The 17026-nt window shown below is 46.0% G+C and overlaps 1 protein-coding gene across 7 annotated transcripts in view; it reads left to right on the top strand.

The window, feature by feature from the left end:
• Nucleotides 1-17026, top strand: part of SDK2 (sidekick cell adhesion molecule 2) — a 1531827-nt gene that overhangs the window by 1218318 nt on the left and 296483 nt on the right. For all 7 annotated transcript variants that reach the window (XM_069655112.1, XM_069655110.1, XM_069655117.1 and 4 more), the window contains exons 13-14: nucleotides 4577-4753; nucleotides 6668-6804. In XM_069655112.1, coding sequence (XP_069511213.1) covers nucleotides 4577-4753; nucleotides 6668-6804 — 314 coding nt within the window. The remainder of the gene's footprint in view (nucleotides 1-4576; nucleotides 4754-6667; nucleotides 6805-17026) is intronic.

Here is a 17026-nt window from a genome sequence, read left to right as displayed (position 1 = left end):
TGCTTAAGGATTTCATTACATTCAGTTACTTTCAACTTAATCATAATCTAGTGCATACTTTCAATTGGATCTTAATCTGGTACATTCGAGTTAGGTTGCATCCTGATACATTCAAGCTAGGTTATTTTTGAGGTCTTTTTTGAAGAGCCAGGTTTTGAGCTTTTTACGGAACAACCAAAATGAAGGGGCGGTCCTGAGCTCTGGGGGTATAGCGTTCCAGAAGTTGGCGGCCATAACCGGGAAACTAGAGCCACCTGCTTTTTGTCTTTTGAATCTTTGGATGACTAACTGGCCAGGATAGGGTGATCTGGTAGGTCTAGACGGTTGAACTTTGGTTATTTGGCTGGAGAGATAGCGAGGGGCAGTGTTGGACAAGCATTTGTGCGTCAGTGTGAGTATCTTGAATTCTACCCTTACTGACAGGCAATGGTCACATAAGAGCCAATCATTGGTGCGTGTAAGTCAAACCGTTAGACATGGAAGCCATTTTGGTAGGAAAGACATCAACGTTGTTTCCTCATCATTTGAAAGATTTATTTTAATTTGATTTAATCACCATAATCCACCAGGGCAAAGTTTGCCCTAGTGCTAATACGCAATGTATTAGCATTTCAAAAAAGGTAGCAGGCGCTCCTCTCCAGAAAGAACATGGCATGATAACCTGTTCTGAGATGAGAGTTTGCAGCAAACACCTTTTGCTCACTGTACCTTTCACAGATGGGAAATATCCATTTGCATATCAGTCTTTGTCCCGCAATGTATTAGCACTTGAGCAATCTCGGTCCTGTTGCAATAATGCATTGAAAGTGCATGTTTTTTGCACCAAGGAAATGTTTGCCGTAAGTCCTTATACCATAAAGAATGGCAGTTGGCACGGTGCAAATGTTCTTTAATATGGCCCAATGTGTTTTACACTAGGGCAAACAACGTGCAACTTTGCACTTGCACCAGTGCAAGGTTTCTGTAATCTGGCTCCGGGTTTTGCAATGTATAACCAGGAGGAATCAAAATAAATAAAACAGAGTTACCTCCTGGTTTTTCAGCCACTTCCAAACTATTGAGGCCCAGAGCAGAGTGGTCAGCTAGCTGTACCCCCAGCAATATTCCTATGCTCTCCTCGAATGCACTCGCCACATCGCTTAATGGGCGGGGGCATTTCACCAGTAGCCGATTTACTTATGCCAAACAAATCTAGCTAATGGAAAATGTGCAGAAATTCAAGTCCACACATCTTGCAAGTGCTCCAATATTTGACGAAGTCCTGTAAGGTGGAGTGTGATTTATAGAGCTAGGTATGATTTTTTTAATGCCAGTTTTTAAAATAAACATTCTCAAACTTCTGAGACAGTCGTGCTTCTTGCTCTCTCTTGCAATCTCTCTCTATCTACATATAGGTTACCACACCCTGTGGGCCAAAGGGTTTCACCCCTTTCACTGCATCCCGCTGAAAATATATTTGGGGGTAGGGCAAGGCTACATCCAGCAATGCCTTTTCAGTTTGGGCTATTAGGTGTCACTTGTGACACCCAGAAGCCAAAACTACTGCATTAGAGTACAGATTGGGAGAGATGGCATTTGAGCTTGGAAACACAGCTTCTAATTTGTTGTTTGTTTATTTGCCCACCCATTGACTGCCCTTGGCCATGCTAATCTTATGGTCATTCCCACGCATTTCCTGCCCCTCCCCAGGCAAAACACCTCAGCATGGGAACTCTTTGAGCCTGCTTTAATCAAGCCTTACCATCAAACGTTGCACTAGAAGTGCCTGCCAGTGTTTTTTCAAAGCAGTCTTCTTAGAGTTAGGGCCTCATCACGAGTTGGGCGGAATACCGCTGGCGGTATTAGCCCTACCGCCAAACCCCCGGTGCTATTAGCACTGGATCATGGGTTTGGCGGTAATGGAATTCCCCATTCCCCACTGAGCCCATTCGGGAATGCCCCATTCCCCATTGGGCTCAATGGGGAATTTTCGCACTCTTACCGCCGGCGGATTTCCCACCGGCGGTAATAGCGCGAATTTTCAGCGGATTTCCCCCCAGCTCAGAGCTGGGGAGAAATCCGACGAAGCCCTGATTTGGCGGACCCTTAAATTCGGCGGTAATAGCGCGACTGCCATATTTAAGGGTTACCGCCAAACTCGTGATGACGCCCTAAGTGACTTAACTGGAGTTGTAAACCCGCTACTGGTGTAATACAAATCACTTACCAGGTCTGCCTTCTGCCACTTGATGTAAAAGTACTCTGCGTGTCCCTCACTGAAGTCCTGTTAAAAACAATCATTGGCAAAGCCAACAGTTTTGCCTTGTGGATAAGTATTAGGCATTTGCCAGGCACTGCTATTAGATACCCATGTACTTATACCATTTTGCACCTGCTATTATCAATGGCCAATTAATCCCACTACGGCTTTGCCTGGCGAGTGTCTTTCCCATGCCTACACAAAAGCCCAAACTGTTGGCATTGCCAATGCTTCTTTTAAACTTGTTTTACTACCCCTTCTTTTGTACAATCATGTTTAAAGCTTGAAATAGCCACAGTGGCTTTTTGGGTGATTAACAGGGTGACTGGGGCCATCTACCTTTTAAAGGGACATGTTCACATATTGTTCCACGCTGCTGTTTGCTCAGTGTTACTACCTCCTGGTTTATATACAACAATTCGACTCCATTGCAAAGTAAGGCCCTTTCCTTAAATTTAGAAACACTAGCTAATGTTCTGGAATTCAGTTTACTTTATTTTGGGGGTTCAACTTGTATTTACATTGTGCATAGCAGCAAACCACATGGCAGCATCAAATAATGACTTAGACAAGGTGCCTTTTTTCAGGCCTATTTAAACCAAAGTAGTGTTACAGGCATCAGCCCTTTCATTTGGGGTCTGATATTTTTGCATGACGGTACCTGCAGTTAAAGACAGGTGAAAAACATGCAGGTTGATGCATGTGTAATGTCATTTTGGAGGCGGAAAGCTGGGAGTCGTTACAAAAACCAATTGAGCACATTAGCCCCTAACCAATGAATCATCCTCAGGCCCCTGTGATGTCACTTCCTGTGCTGTCACTTCCCATTACATCGCCTGGCTCAAAGATAGCACCTTAATGCTAAACCTCATCAGTTGATAAATCGTTTTGATGTCATTCCATCTCTTGTTTTAATTTCGCTGCATTTTTTGCTGCAGGTTTTTTGCTGCAAAAACTCATCAAATGTGTTTTTTGTTTTGTTGGGGGTTACCCCCAAACCCACCTTCATCACATTTTGGAATCTAGTCCCGAAACACACAGAAACCTTATATCCCTCAACCCACCCCCCATATTTTCCGATGGGTTTTTTGGTAAAAAAAATCTGTGGCAGAAAATGCTGCAAAAAAGGAACAGCGATGAATGGACGTCATACGGATAAATATAACAGCTGCCACCCCTGCTCTATGCAGCCTTGTTTTTTGCAGGGATAGACCCCTGCATAGGAAGGCTGCTCCCACCTCTCCATTGCTAGTGTCCTTCTGGAAGTTTCTCCAGGTAGCTGTTCTCGAAATATTTGATTTTCCTGTGCATTCACATTTTCTTCTTGATTGAGCAACAGGGAAAAATTGCCCTAGTGCAAAAAATATATATTTTCGATGCATGTTTTAACCAGGTGAAAGATTGCCCTAGTGCTAACAGCATTCCGTGTTAGCACTAGGGCAAACATTGGCCAATGCCAAAATGCAGTGAGCAATCTGGGGCCTGATTATCAAAGATATGCACTTGTGCAAAAAAGGAGAGCAAATGAATTTAGCACCAACGTTGCTGCTTTTTTAGTAGAGAATGGTGCAAATCTGCCGCAATCAGTACCATCTAATGTGTTTTCACCCGGGGAAAATTGGAGCAGACTGTTCTATTTGGGATGTGTGCTGCTTGGCATAAAAAGAAATGTGGAAGACACCTTCTGTTGTATCTCATACAGCAAACAGATTCCCAAAACCAGCCTGATTCATTCGTGCCAGTGTGCCAACGTTTTTTTGATAATATGGATTGTGACAAAACCTGTTTGCTCCATTTTGAATTATCAAAGCATTTTCTCACTTTATTGGCACCGGTGCAAATCTTTGATAATCTGGCCCCTGGGTGTTCTGTTTTTATCTCTGGGTGAGTACAAAATATCTCCACTCCTGTGAGCGATTAGGCCTTTCCCCGGCTGTCTCACTGTGTCGGACATGGCTGCAAACCCGCACACTTCACACAATATTGAAAGCCATCTGTAAAGTCCGCGGACCTGCTGGGTCGCAGCTTGCTTAGCATTCTTGGAGTGTGCTCTTATTATAGGAGCCATTTTGACTGACTGCGGTGCAATCTTTTTAAAAGTTCAAGAAAAAATGGAGTTCCTGGAGGGGAAAAGGTAAGCGCCAGAAGGAAAATTTGAAATGGAAATGATAGCCAACTAAGTACATAAATTATACATATATAAACAGATTATAGCTGTCCTGGGGGAAAATACCATGGATTGTTACCTCGCTGTTATTTAACTGCAGCTGAATAAGCACGTGACATGAATGTGTATTATGTCAATAACCATTCAACTTCTTGCTTCCCAACCCACAGGCACGTGTGGGAAAAGGACGGGTCGCCCATCAGCGTAGACAACATTGCCCGCATACGGTTGGACGACGAAGGCTCCTTGCACATCTCGCAGACCTGGTCAGGCGACATTGGCACATACACTTGTCACGTGCTGTCTGTGGGCGGCAACGACTCCCGTAGCGCGCACCTGCGCGTCAGGTAAGCATGCGTCAAGGGTCTTCAGCACGACGTAGCTCAAAAGTAGGACAAACCGCTGCTTTACATTGTGTTGAAAAAATAAAATGTGTTTTTGGGAAAATGCATCAAAGCAACACAAAATGTGTTGGCTTACTTTGTCGAAAAATGTTGCCTTATAGCAGGATGGCAGGACTTTCCCTTAACCGGGAGCTTAGAATGCATTTAAAATTACATCTAGTATTTAACAGTTAACAATTATTAAATATCTAAAAGGCCTCAACACCTTTTTTCTTAATGTTCTTGTCTCTTAAAAACTCGTCAGAATCTTTTCATACCTTTAAAACGAAGCGTTGCTGCCCTATACTCTTTTGAGAACTGTGGCCTTTTTCTGGATTTTGTAACAAACTACAATTTGAATTAGAAACAATGCCCCCATTGGAGAAAAGAGCAATCATCTTGAAAACGTAAATGTCTGCAAGTGTAGAGTTTTTAATTACACAGAATGTCACCTGTGGAAAAAAGGACCATGTCTGTTCCTATGTGTATGTGTGTGACATGTGTTCATTATGTGCCTGCTTTACCATAAATGACAGTGAAGGCATTTGGCCTGCAATGCTATATACAGCAATTGTTTAGCAACTAACACAGGGCTGGATTGTGTCATGTGCCTGTAATGTTGTAACCCCTGTGGCAGGGAATTACAGGCTCGGTTCTCCCATCTTTGTCTCCCAAATTCATGGAAACTCTGCGGAGCATTCCTGTAGAGTCACATGTTCCCCTCTGTACATCAAGAGTGTATGTTTGGGTAACCTGTAGAACTACTGAGGTTACCTACCATGGAGGACATGTGTGTCATCTTTAGAGGACATGTGGATCTTCCATGGGTAACAACTGAGGTTACCTACCATGGAGGACATGTGTGTCATCTTCCATGGGTAACAACTGAGGTTACCTACCATGGAGGACATGTGTGTCATCTTTAGAGTACATGTGGATCTTCCATGGGGAACCCATGGTGACACATCTGTCTTCTCTAGAGAAACCACAAAGCCTCACTAGAGAACGATTGAGGTTACCCAGAGACCCCATTGATCCACCTTGAAGGACATGTGTGTCCTCTCTGGAGGGCATGTGGCTTTTCTCTGGAGGACATGTGGCTCCTCTCTAGAGGACATATGGCTCCTCTAGGGAGAACCCATGGTGACATCTGTCTCTAGAGAAACCACAAAGCCTCACTCGAGAACAATTGAGGTTACCTAGAGACTCTATTGGTCTACCTTGGAGAACATGCATGTCCTCTCTGTAGGACATGAGGCTCACCTCAGGAGGACATGCTCCTCTCGGGAGGACATGTGGTCACTCTCTGGAGGACATGAGGCTCACCTCAGGAGGGCATGAGGCCACTCTCTGGAGGACATGTGGCTCCTCTCTGGAGAACCCATGGTGACACCTCGGTCTTCTCCAGAGAAACCACAAAGCCTCACTAGAGAACAATTGAGGTTACCTAGAAAACCTATTGGTCCACCTTGGAGAACATGTGTGTCCTCTCTGGAGAGCATCTAAAGCCTCCCGGAGAAGCAAATGTCCCTTTTTCTAGAGCCCAAAGAACCTTTCTGATTACCAGTGAAGTGATCCCAGACAGCAGGAGCAAGATCCTTCAAGGTCCTGTAAAGGCTCTTTGGCCAGCATACGATGCCTCTGTAGATGGCAGGTGAAACCTTCATGGAGCACCATTCAGCCTCCCTCCAGAGATCTGGTAGTCTCCGGTGGATCTAGCGGAGCCTCCTGGGGAGCTGGTGGAGCCTCCTGGAAATCCATAGGAGCTCTCGGTTCTAGATCCACATGTCTAGGATGAACACTGAGGTTTTGCGAACTCCAGATGCTGTTATTTTCTCTCTTTCAATTCTGTCTGGGGTGTCTCTTTTCTGTTTGCAGGCAGCTTCCTCATGCCCCAGAAAACCCCACTGCTGTGCTGAGCCCCCTAGAAAAAAGGGCCATCAACCTGACCTGGGCCAAACCCTTTGACGGCAACAGCCCGCTCATTCGCTATATCATGGAGGTGTCGGAGAACAGTGAGTACCAGGGGATTCTCTTTCTTAGTGGGAGCGCGGTCGGGATTGAGTGGGAGGGCGGTGATGATATGCCATTCATGTTAAAGTGAGTCTTAGGCTTTTTATCCACATAGCCTTACATGATTATAAAGCACTCTATTAAATCCCGAAGCTAGGTCCGCGCCCAATAGATGTTTTAATAATAAAAAAAATAAAAATAAAAGGCCACTGTCCACGTTATCCCTTATGCAAACCTCGACCTTGGTGAACCGTAACATGCATTTATTTAAAAGGGCGAGGCTCCCAGAAGTAGCACCATAAACTCCAGCTACCCAGGTTCACAAGCACGAGTAGCAAAGGTGGGCAATGGGAACATCCACCAACACAGTCTCACCTCGATGTCAATCTTACATGTACCCATCAAAGGTACTGTGAGGGCAGCATGTGATCACGCTCTGCTCTTAAAGTATTTGTCATCCTAATTGGATGGCTGCATGCCACCCTCCGACCCCCCATTCTAGATTGCACCCTGCAGGACTTTATAAGTTATAATTAGTTATTTATAATGCGCTTAATACCCAGAGGTTTCTAAGCGCGGACCCGGGGATCGAACCTGTGTTGCTCTGCATCGTCTTGCTTCCAAGGTGAGCGCCTTGCCCCTGAGCTATCCTCCCAAAACTGCTTGGATGGTGCTCCTGGATGACCTGAACCGGTACTAGCATAGCAAGCAACACAACAAGTCGTGCCCCTTGCATTGTCCTGGTTGCTTCTAATATCTGCACACCGTCTCAAAGATGCCCACCTGCTTTGCACTCAGCGTGAGTGCTCATCCATGCGGGCAACCCAGGCTTCGAGACAGCGCAAAGTCATGGAGAAATACAGCCAGTCTCCACTCCAATTACATGTTCATCATGTAAAAGCGATGTGAAAGTGTGTTCACGCTACATATAAAAAGAATCTTGACACTAATTATAAGCTGAGACACAGAGCAGCCGGCTACAGACAAGCTTCACTCCGCTGCGCCTTTCTCGGTGCCAGCCCATAGCGCACGGAGCGTTTACTTCAGATACTCACGCTTTCTTAAAGTGGAAGTCGCATATATATGTCTCACAGACAAGCAAGTCTCCATGTTTACACGAAGCATCTCTAAATATATTCACTACATTCTACCACACCCCGGCAAGCCTGGGACTTATGCCGGCAGGATAAGAATGTACAAATGTATATATGTATATGTCTAACCTGTACTACCATTTCCGTGTAACTAGGTTCTTCACAAGTAACAGCGCCTCGATGCCCAATGGCTGTCTGTGCGCTATACAAATGTAAAATAAATAAATACATCTGGAGGGAAGCAATTGTTCAAGGATAAATCCTAGTAAATATTCAATTACAAATTGCATTCTGAATATTACTCTGCACAAACAAATGCAGTATAGCACCTCGGAGCGGGTCACAAGACAGACCAAGCCTCATTAGCTACAGCCGTGGTTCAGCTTTAAAGCGCTGAGTATGTCTAGGGCCACACACAGGTGGTCTGATCGAGTACTTTGTGCTGAATCTAGTTTCCTTGGACTGCCCATGGCCAGAAGAGGAGTTACCCCATGGGTAACCTAGTAACCCGTGTTACCCCAAAATGCAGGTAATGTCTGGTTTGGGCACCGTAGAAAATGGGGTGTGTCCCTACTGGAGTTGGCAGAAGACCTGTGCAGATATAGGCCCAAAGTGGCAGTGAACTTTACACTGGTGAATATGAGTTGCTGACCACCTTAAACTGTGACCGCCTTAGACGAGGAGTCCCCAGACAGGTGTGGTTCCACTACTCCAGTTGTCTGCTAGCTGCGGTTTGCCAGACGTTTTGGACTACAACTACCATCATCCCTCATTATTGGCTATACTGGCTCGAGCTGATGGGAGCTGTAGTGCAAAAGAACTTGAGCCAATTAGCCAAAGATTACAGACCCCTGCACTAACCCTGGATTCAGAAAAGGAAAAAGTCTCTTAGTTGCACTTTTTCATAGACTAGCCAGTCCTCTGCTGCCATCAAAAGTTCACATTGAGGTACTGCAAGCTCTCCCTCCATAACACCACAGAAAAAGGCGTCGTGATTGATGGGGCCTCTATCAACATTCTGCAGACCGAGCATGAGCATTCCAACAGAAGCACTGTGTGGCCCTCGAATCGCAGGAAGCAGGCACTTAGCTAAAGGAGACGTCCTGCTGCCTGACGAGAGGGAGACGCGGACAGCGGAAGTCAGAATATGGCTACCACCACTCCCCCGCAAACAATTGTAAAAAGGACTGGGTGTGATTTTCCTAGATTTGGTTTTGTTGGCAAGAGATAAGCCAGTGCTTCCTTCCCCATATGACACACAAGCTAACCACATGCTCTTTCCGGGGTCACTATCTTCAAAAATAGAGGTACACGCACAGATGGTGAAGAAATTACATGTCTTGTGAGATAACTGAAATATTGTAAAAGGCGTGGAATTTCTAGGCTGCCATTGTTGTCATCGATAGTCAAGCGGTCACCTTGGACGTGGGTGTGTGTGTGTGTGTGTGTAACCTGCCATCTTGCACTCAAACCCCTTATCCATCCGATGTCAATATATTGGGAATTAACACCTGTCATTGGTGCCAAGATACAATTCATTGAGGCGTGCTATATAAATGCTTATTATTATGAATAATAATAATAATTAATAGTTGGGTTCGTTTGGAACCAGGATTGTTTTAAATATAATGTTGGCCAACCAAAGGAAGGATGAACTTTCAAAAATATATACATTTATTGTTTGGGGAATTGTGTTGTGGTACAGATAAATAAAAAAAAACTAGGAGAAAGATGGATACAGCCCAACCTAGATATGTGGTCAGACAGGTGCAGCTACAGCTCGTATGTTCGGTGTGGCGGGCCCGTTTCTAGGGGCGAACAATGGCCGGGGCACAGTTGGGGGCTTGTATGTTAGTGTGGCAGGCCTGTTTCTAGGGGCGATGAATGGTCCGGGGCACAGTTGGGGGCTCGTATCGTATGTTCGGTTTGGCAGGCTCGTTTGTAGGGGTGAACAATGGCTGGGGCACAGTTGGGGGCTTGTATGTTAGTGTGGCAGGCCTGTTTCTAGGGGCGATGAATGGTCCGGGGCACAGTTGGGGGCTGGTATGTTCGGTGTGGCAGGCTCGTTTCTAGGGGTGAACAATGGCCAGCGCACAGTTGGGGGCTTGTGTGTTAGTGTGGCATGCCTGTCTCTGGGGGCGATGAATGGTCTGGGGTACAGTTTGGGGCTCGTATGTTCGGTTTGGCAGGCTCGTTTCTAGTTAGTGAACAATGGCCGGGGCACAGTTGGGGGCTTGTATGTTAATGTGGCAGGCCTGTCTCTAGGGGCGATAAATGGTCCGGGGCACAGTTGGGGGCTCGTATGTTCGGTGTCGCAGGCTCGTTTCTAGGGGTGAACAATGGCCGGGGCACAGTTGGGGGCTTGTATGTTAGTGTGGCAGGCCTGTCTATAGGGGCGATGAATGTCCCGGGGCACAGTTGGGGGCTTGTATGTTCGGTTTGGCGGGCCCGTTTCTAGGGGCAAACAATGGCCAGGGCACAGTTGGGGGCTTGTATGTTAGTGTGGCAGGCCCATTTCTAGGGGCGATGAATGGTCCAGGACACAGTTGGAGGCTCGTATGTTAGTGTGGCAGGCCCGTTTCTAGGGGCGATGAATGGTCGGGGCACAGTTGGGGGCTCGTAAGTTAGTGTGGCAGGCCTATTTCTAGGGGCGATGAATGGTCCGGGGCACAGTTGGGGGCTCGTATGTTTGGTTTGGCGTCCTGTTTCTAGGGGCGAACAATGGCCGGGGCACAGTTGGAGGCTCGTATGTTAGTGTGGCAGGCCCGTTTCTAGGGGCGAACAATGGCCGGGGCACAGTTGGGGGCTCGTATGTTAGTGTGGCAGGCCCGTTTCTAGGGGCGAACAATGGCCGGGGTACAGTTGGGGGCACGTATGTTAGTGTGGCAGGCCCGTTTCTAGGGGCGATGAATGGTCCGGGGCACAGTTGGGGGCTTGTATGTTAGTGCGGCAGGCCTGTTTCTAGGGGCGATGAATGGTCCGGGGCACAGTTGGGGGCTCGTATGTTCGGTTTGGCATCCCGTTTATAGGGGGGAACAATGGCCGGGGCAAAGTTGGAGGCTCGTATGTTAGTGTGGCAGGCCCATTTCTAGGGGTGAACAATGGCCGGGGCACAGTTGCGGGGCTCGTATGTTAGTGTGGCAGGCCCATTTCTAGGGGCGAACAATGGCCCAGGGCACGGTTGGGGACTCGTATGTTAGTGTGGCAGGCCCATTTCTAGGGGCGATGAATGGTCCAGGGCACATTTTGGGGTTCGTATGTTAGTGTGGCTGGCCCGTTTCTAGGGGCAATGAATTGCCCGGGCACAGTTGGGGGCTCGTATGTTAGTTTGGCAGGCCCGTTTCTAGGGGCGAACAATGACCAGGGTCACAGTTGGGGGTTCCTATGTTCGGTGTGGCTGGCTGTTTCTAGGGGCGATGAATGGTCTGGGGCACAGTTGGGGGCTCATATGTTCGGTGTGGCTGGCCCATTTCTAGGGGCAGTGAATGGCCCGGGGCCCTGGGAGACCAGCGAGCCATCGCCTTTAACATTGTTGAACAATACATGGATAGCGAGGGAACAAAAGCCTGCACTGCCCTTATCCATCTACCTCCCATAATGCAGCCAGTGGCTTAATACTCTGCTCTGATGTTTTTGACCCCACCTCTAAAATGAGCACGTCTGTGTAAAACTAATCATGCTTAAACAGTGTGATCATTTCTGCATAGCACTGTCATGTTTGAATAGAGGGTTGGGAGTTTATGGTGCACTAAAAGGGCTGTTTTTTTCTTGTTCTTTTGCTGGCTTAATCAAAATAGCCAGAGATATCCTGCAGAAGTAGGCAGTTGAGTGAGGGACCAAAGTAAATGGCAAAAGGAAGGAGTAAAATGAGGAGGGGAGACTTTGTAATGTATTGTATTTTAGCAAGTGGCAAGGCTTATTTTCATATTTGTGGGATGTTATAGGGAAATCAAACGAATGGCTCCATGTCATCTCAACAGCACTAGGGTATCTTTTGACAATCATTTTTTTCTGGTATTTTAACCCACTTGAAACAAAAATAGACTACAACTCCCAGAATGCATTGATCTGTAACACGAAATCACAGGAGTGGAAACATTTGCTTAAGAGACACAGGGTCACGTTGGCAAACTATGCTCTTTACTCGGAGGTTAAAACAATTTGATTAAGTATGGAGAAAGCAATATTTGTGTACATCTACCAATATCGGGGTAGATCATGAAACGCTCATGCACGCACACCATTTGGCAAGCATTGTTATACTTTGTCTGTGTACTTAGATCATATGGCAACATGACTACTTCACCTCATAGCCTTCCTACTTCTCGATCCTTCCCATATAGTGCTTTAAAGTCAATTCAAGGCACTTTTTGTAGTCAAACGTCTTTAGTATAGCTGGGAACTGCCTTCTTTTTCACCACCGCATAACTCTTTCCCTCTATTTCACACCAATCTTCCATTCTTCTGCTGGAGCATTGGCAATGGCCTCTGAGTGCTGTGTTCACCAACCGAAGAGAACAGTTGGCTCTTGCTGCAATTTCAGAGCAAAATTGTAGGAAAAATAGATCACGTAGCAGCAATAGTCTGCTTTAAGGCAGCGTCATCTCGGAGAATGCCCTTCATTTAGACAACAAACAAAAAATTGAGAAAGAAACTTAATTCCTGTTTAAAATATGTTTGTATACATCCTCTGCGTATTAATTGTGGGTGCAAGTCAATAAAACAGTAGAAAACACTAAGCTGACTTACTTTCTAAAGCTAAGATACAGATGGAGGGAGACAGATTAAGATCAACACATTTGCACATGGACTTACATAGACATACATAACGGGAGACAGTGTACAAGTAAGAGACAGCCAGACTGCTAGAAGAGCATTGAGATCCACATGAGAGACTCACAGACAGATAGACTTATAGACAGATGCTCAGAAGAAGACAGAAACAGGCAGCCAGCAGGAAAGAGACAACACGAGACAGAGCTGTGCAAATAGAGGCAGCTAGGACAGCAGAGAGAATAAGATGCATAATCTGTGGAACACAAAGCGAGAAACCGGCGGTAGAAGTCATACAGATGAAAGGACATGCTTTATTAATACACATGACATATAATGGCTGACTGGCAGTAGCTTAGATCTTAGCATTGAGAAAGCGATGAGCAAAGGGTCCGGTCGCACTGCAGATTCATTGATTAGCTCTGCGGTTGCTATGGAGGTGTACGTCTGTTCGCAGAAGTGTCACAGACCTATAGATTCCCCCTACTTCCTCGTCCCTTTCTAGGACATTCAACAGTATCTTCCTATTGGGTTATATCGATGGTTATATGAACCTGACAGGAGTGGAGAAATAGATGTCTGTGTAAACAATAAGTGATATATACAAGTATTGTATGCCTTTCTTTCACAGACCGATTTATGTATTTCCATTCTTACACAGATATACAGTGGCAGCTCGTCCACAATGGGCAATGGGATGTTGACCCATCCATTTTCGACAAGCCGCCACTAAACGCTTCCTCAGCTGCTTGATGCAGCTGAGGCAGCGCTTCCTGTGCTGCCTTGAACTGTCAAAGGGACTGTAGTTCCATTTGACAGTTTGTAACGCAGCACGCATGCCCAATGGGCCATGCAAGGACTGGGACATTTGGCTTCCCCAGCCTTGCATGGCCCATCAATGGTTTGGGCAGAGGTACTACAGCTCTGTAGGTGCAAAGAGGCTCTCCTGTACATCTCGCACATTCGAGCTGTCGGGGCGTCCTCCAGGGGACTCTACTGCTCCTGTGGTTGTTTTGTAGAACAAATCCACAGAGGGCTGCTTACCAGCACAACGCTGCTTACCAAACTGGTGAGTAGGGTTTCCTAGGTGGGAAATGCCAGAGAGTCTCTGAACCAAACCAAGGACAAGGCTGTTGCCTGCAACACTCTCTTTAGCTTTGGGCCGTCCACCTTAAAGGATATCATGAGCCCAGTGAAGAAGCAAGGAGGAGTGCATCGACAAGCATCAACCAGCATCCTCCTTAAAGGACATTTTCGAGCCAGTCGAGCACCTTGAGCTGCAACCGACTGCACCACTGACTGTTGTCACGCCGCAGTCGCTAAAGTCAACCGAGATGCCTCGACCAGTGCTTCAAACCCGCCGACCAGCACAGAGACATTGATTCCTAACCCTGAGATGCTGTGCAGGCCAGCCTGCAACCATCCGTCCAGCCTCTCTCACCGATCTGCCTGCCGCCTGATACCCACAGCTGTCTCCTATCTTGAACTCTGTCGCATGAAGCTGCAATGCACCCTGAAACTGACTCTACACTGTTGAGCAACAAGAACTTCTACAAGCACAAGGTACGTTGTGGTTCTTTCCCCGTGGTCCATCTGTGAAGGCCCCTAGTGGCATTGTACAACCCATTGCTACCTTTATGCTGAAACCAAGTATCCTTGAATTATTGTGATTAATTACTTTACCGACTACCCTCCTATCAGTATCCTGAGTGCATCCCCTTTCCTTCTTGAAACTGTCTGTCCTCTGCATTCTTTTACAGGATGGGTTGTATTTTGTAGTGTGTTAGAACAGCCTGTTGTGATAATAATAAAGTTGATATTTTTATACACCCTTGACTGGATAGTCCCTTTTATCATTGGGTAATAGCTATATTTTTGCTGTGTTGCTACTAACCAACGATACACAACCTTGCAGAGATAAGCCTGCCATTCAGTCCACGTTACTAAATTTGGACAAGGAGGTTTAAAATTTGCTTGTGATTCCAATCTGTTCAGATCCCTTTTGGTGAACTAGAGGTGTCGGGCTAATTGATGGTTTAGAAACGGATATTCATCTTTGGACCCCACAGTGCCCCGGAAGTTGATTTGTCACACACATTTCGGGAAATATATCCCCAACCCTCTCCAGATTGTTGGAGGAGTTATGGAGAGGGGATCAGGTTCAGACTTATATGGGTGAAATCTTTGGTTCCAATATGGGGGTCTGCACATTGGGTCTGTGGGATTAGGAAAATATCTCTCATTAGAAACCTTTTCTTAAAGCATGTATGATGTTGATTCTGGTTGCCCTTTTGTTGATAGCATAGAAGTGGAAAAGTAAGCAATCCCTGTCAGTACAAGAATGGATAAGGAAAGTGTGGGAGTGTGTTGCTTTGGAATGGGTAACTATGAAGTATCCTATTTTTCGGCAGGATTGGGGCCCATTTTTTAACTTTTTGCATAATGTCTATGTGAATCCATAATGTCCCCAACGACTGAAACTGCAAAATATTGTGTGCAGTATTTCTATGTTAGTAATGATCTTACATGCATTTTGTAAATTGGTAAATTATCCCATTGGTCATGTAGGGGAGGAGTTGGGGTTGACGGGGTGTTGGTTATGGGGTGAAATTGTAAAGCGATAATATATATTTCTAAAATGTCATGCCATGGTATGAAATTGTTGTTGTTGTTATATAGCTAGACTGCATCATGTTTGCTTTAATATTGATGCCCAGTAAAAAAAATGTCATTCCCGTGTCAGAAAACGTAACCAGACTGGCTACAGCTATGCAGTCAAATCAAGCCATGTAACAACACTTATCTTCCATGATGATTGTTATTATGTGTTAAGTATGGCATTTTGGTACCACCAGTCTTGCCATTTCTTACTGTGACATGGCATTTTTTTTACTGGGCATCTGCGATAAAGCAAGCATGTTAAGTGTTATTACATGGGTAAGTTGGCATTTTCATGCAGCCAGTCTAGCCATTTCTTACTTTGCCATGATATTTTTGCAGGTAATTTATGATAAAGGAATTCTGACATGCATAGATGCAGCCATTTTATACGTGTCTAAATGGTGGTGTAGGGTATAATTAAAATGCTTTGGGAAATGCTCCTGTGCCACTGCTGGTGATTTTTATCTAGTGGGTTTTTCATGCATTACCCTATAAAAAACAATTGCAACAATTCTTTACCCTTTTCACAGAGAGTTTGCTGTGTAATGCACCATGTAAAACCATTCTGGCAAACAAATATTGGGTAATAACACCCACCCCCCGCCCCACATGGTTGGTTTGGGCTCCCTTGCTATGCTCCGTCACTCGTGCCTATTTGTGACAAATATTTACACCCTCCGCCACCCAAATAAAAAAATCACCAGCCGCCACTACAGACAGGCATATCTCACTTCTCATAACACAGACAAGCATGTCACGAATTTATTGCACCAATATATCTCCGTCTCTTCATGAGCAAACATTGGTATTCCCTCTGTGTTTTGCACAGAACTATTAGTTGCCTTTTTTCCTACACAAAGCGATATATCTCACTCTTTCTCATCTCCCACATCCTTACTTGCACAGAGAGATCTCATACACAGGCAGGCCTATTGTTTCTTTCCCATGCTGATATGTTCTCTGCTTCCCTTACACAGGCGGGCGGGTGATGGATACATCATTCCTCGCACAGGCCCCAGGGCAGCTCCCTCCCGCGCCATCTTGTGCAGGCAGGGGGCTCTGTCCTTTTGCTTCTCTCTGTGCCCTTCTATGGCAGACCTTGTCATGTCCTGATCGTACCCGCACCTGCCAATCGCCAGCCTCGGTTGCCCCGGCATTGAATATGCAAATCTCATTTCCCATCTACCCCCAAAAGGACAGAGCTCTGCTCTCTCCCACGCTGGCTTTTATTTCCATATCGGGCAGACTTCATTTATCACCCCCGTCCGGCTCATCAGCAGAACAAGACGTCCCTGTGTCATTGAGACAACCTGCGCACGAGAATCTGCTCAGCTCATCCACACTCTCTTTGAAGTGAGGCACCTGTAAAAACTTGAGTGGAGCAGACCTCCACGTGCAAGACACAGTGGCAGGGTCACTCATGTGTATGGTCTGCCTGGTCATGTGACAGATCTGCAGTGGAGCTCTATTGGGTGTCAATCTCCTGCCAAAAAAAACAACCCGAATGTAACATTTGCAGACAAGAGTGTTGAGGGGCAGACAGTAATGCAGTGCTGTGTGTACACAAAACAATAAACATAGTAGCAGTGTGGTGAGTTGCAGATAGTCACCTCGTGGCTGGTGAGTAGCCTCGAAGTCTTGGTAGCTAACTGTAAAGGATCCTACATTTATAAGAAGACTTCCAGCGGCAGACTCT

Source organism: Ambystoma mexicanum, chromosome 3q, assembly GCF_040938575.1.
Source record: "Ambystoma mexicanum isolate Mex_15411 chromosome 3q, UKY_AmexF1_1, whole genome shotgun sequence".
NCBI lineage: Eukaryota > Metazoa > Chordata > Amphibia > Caudata > Ambystomatidae > Ambystoma > Ambystoma mexicanum.
Note: the sequence above shows the minus strand (reverse complement) of the source record. Positions and strands in the feature narration are given on the sequence as shown.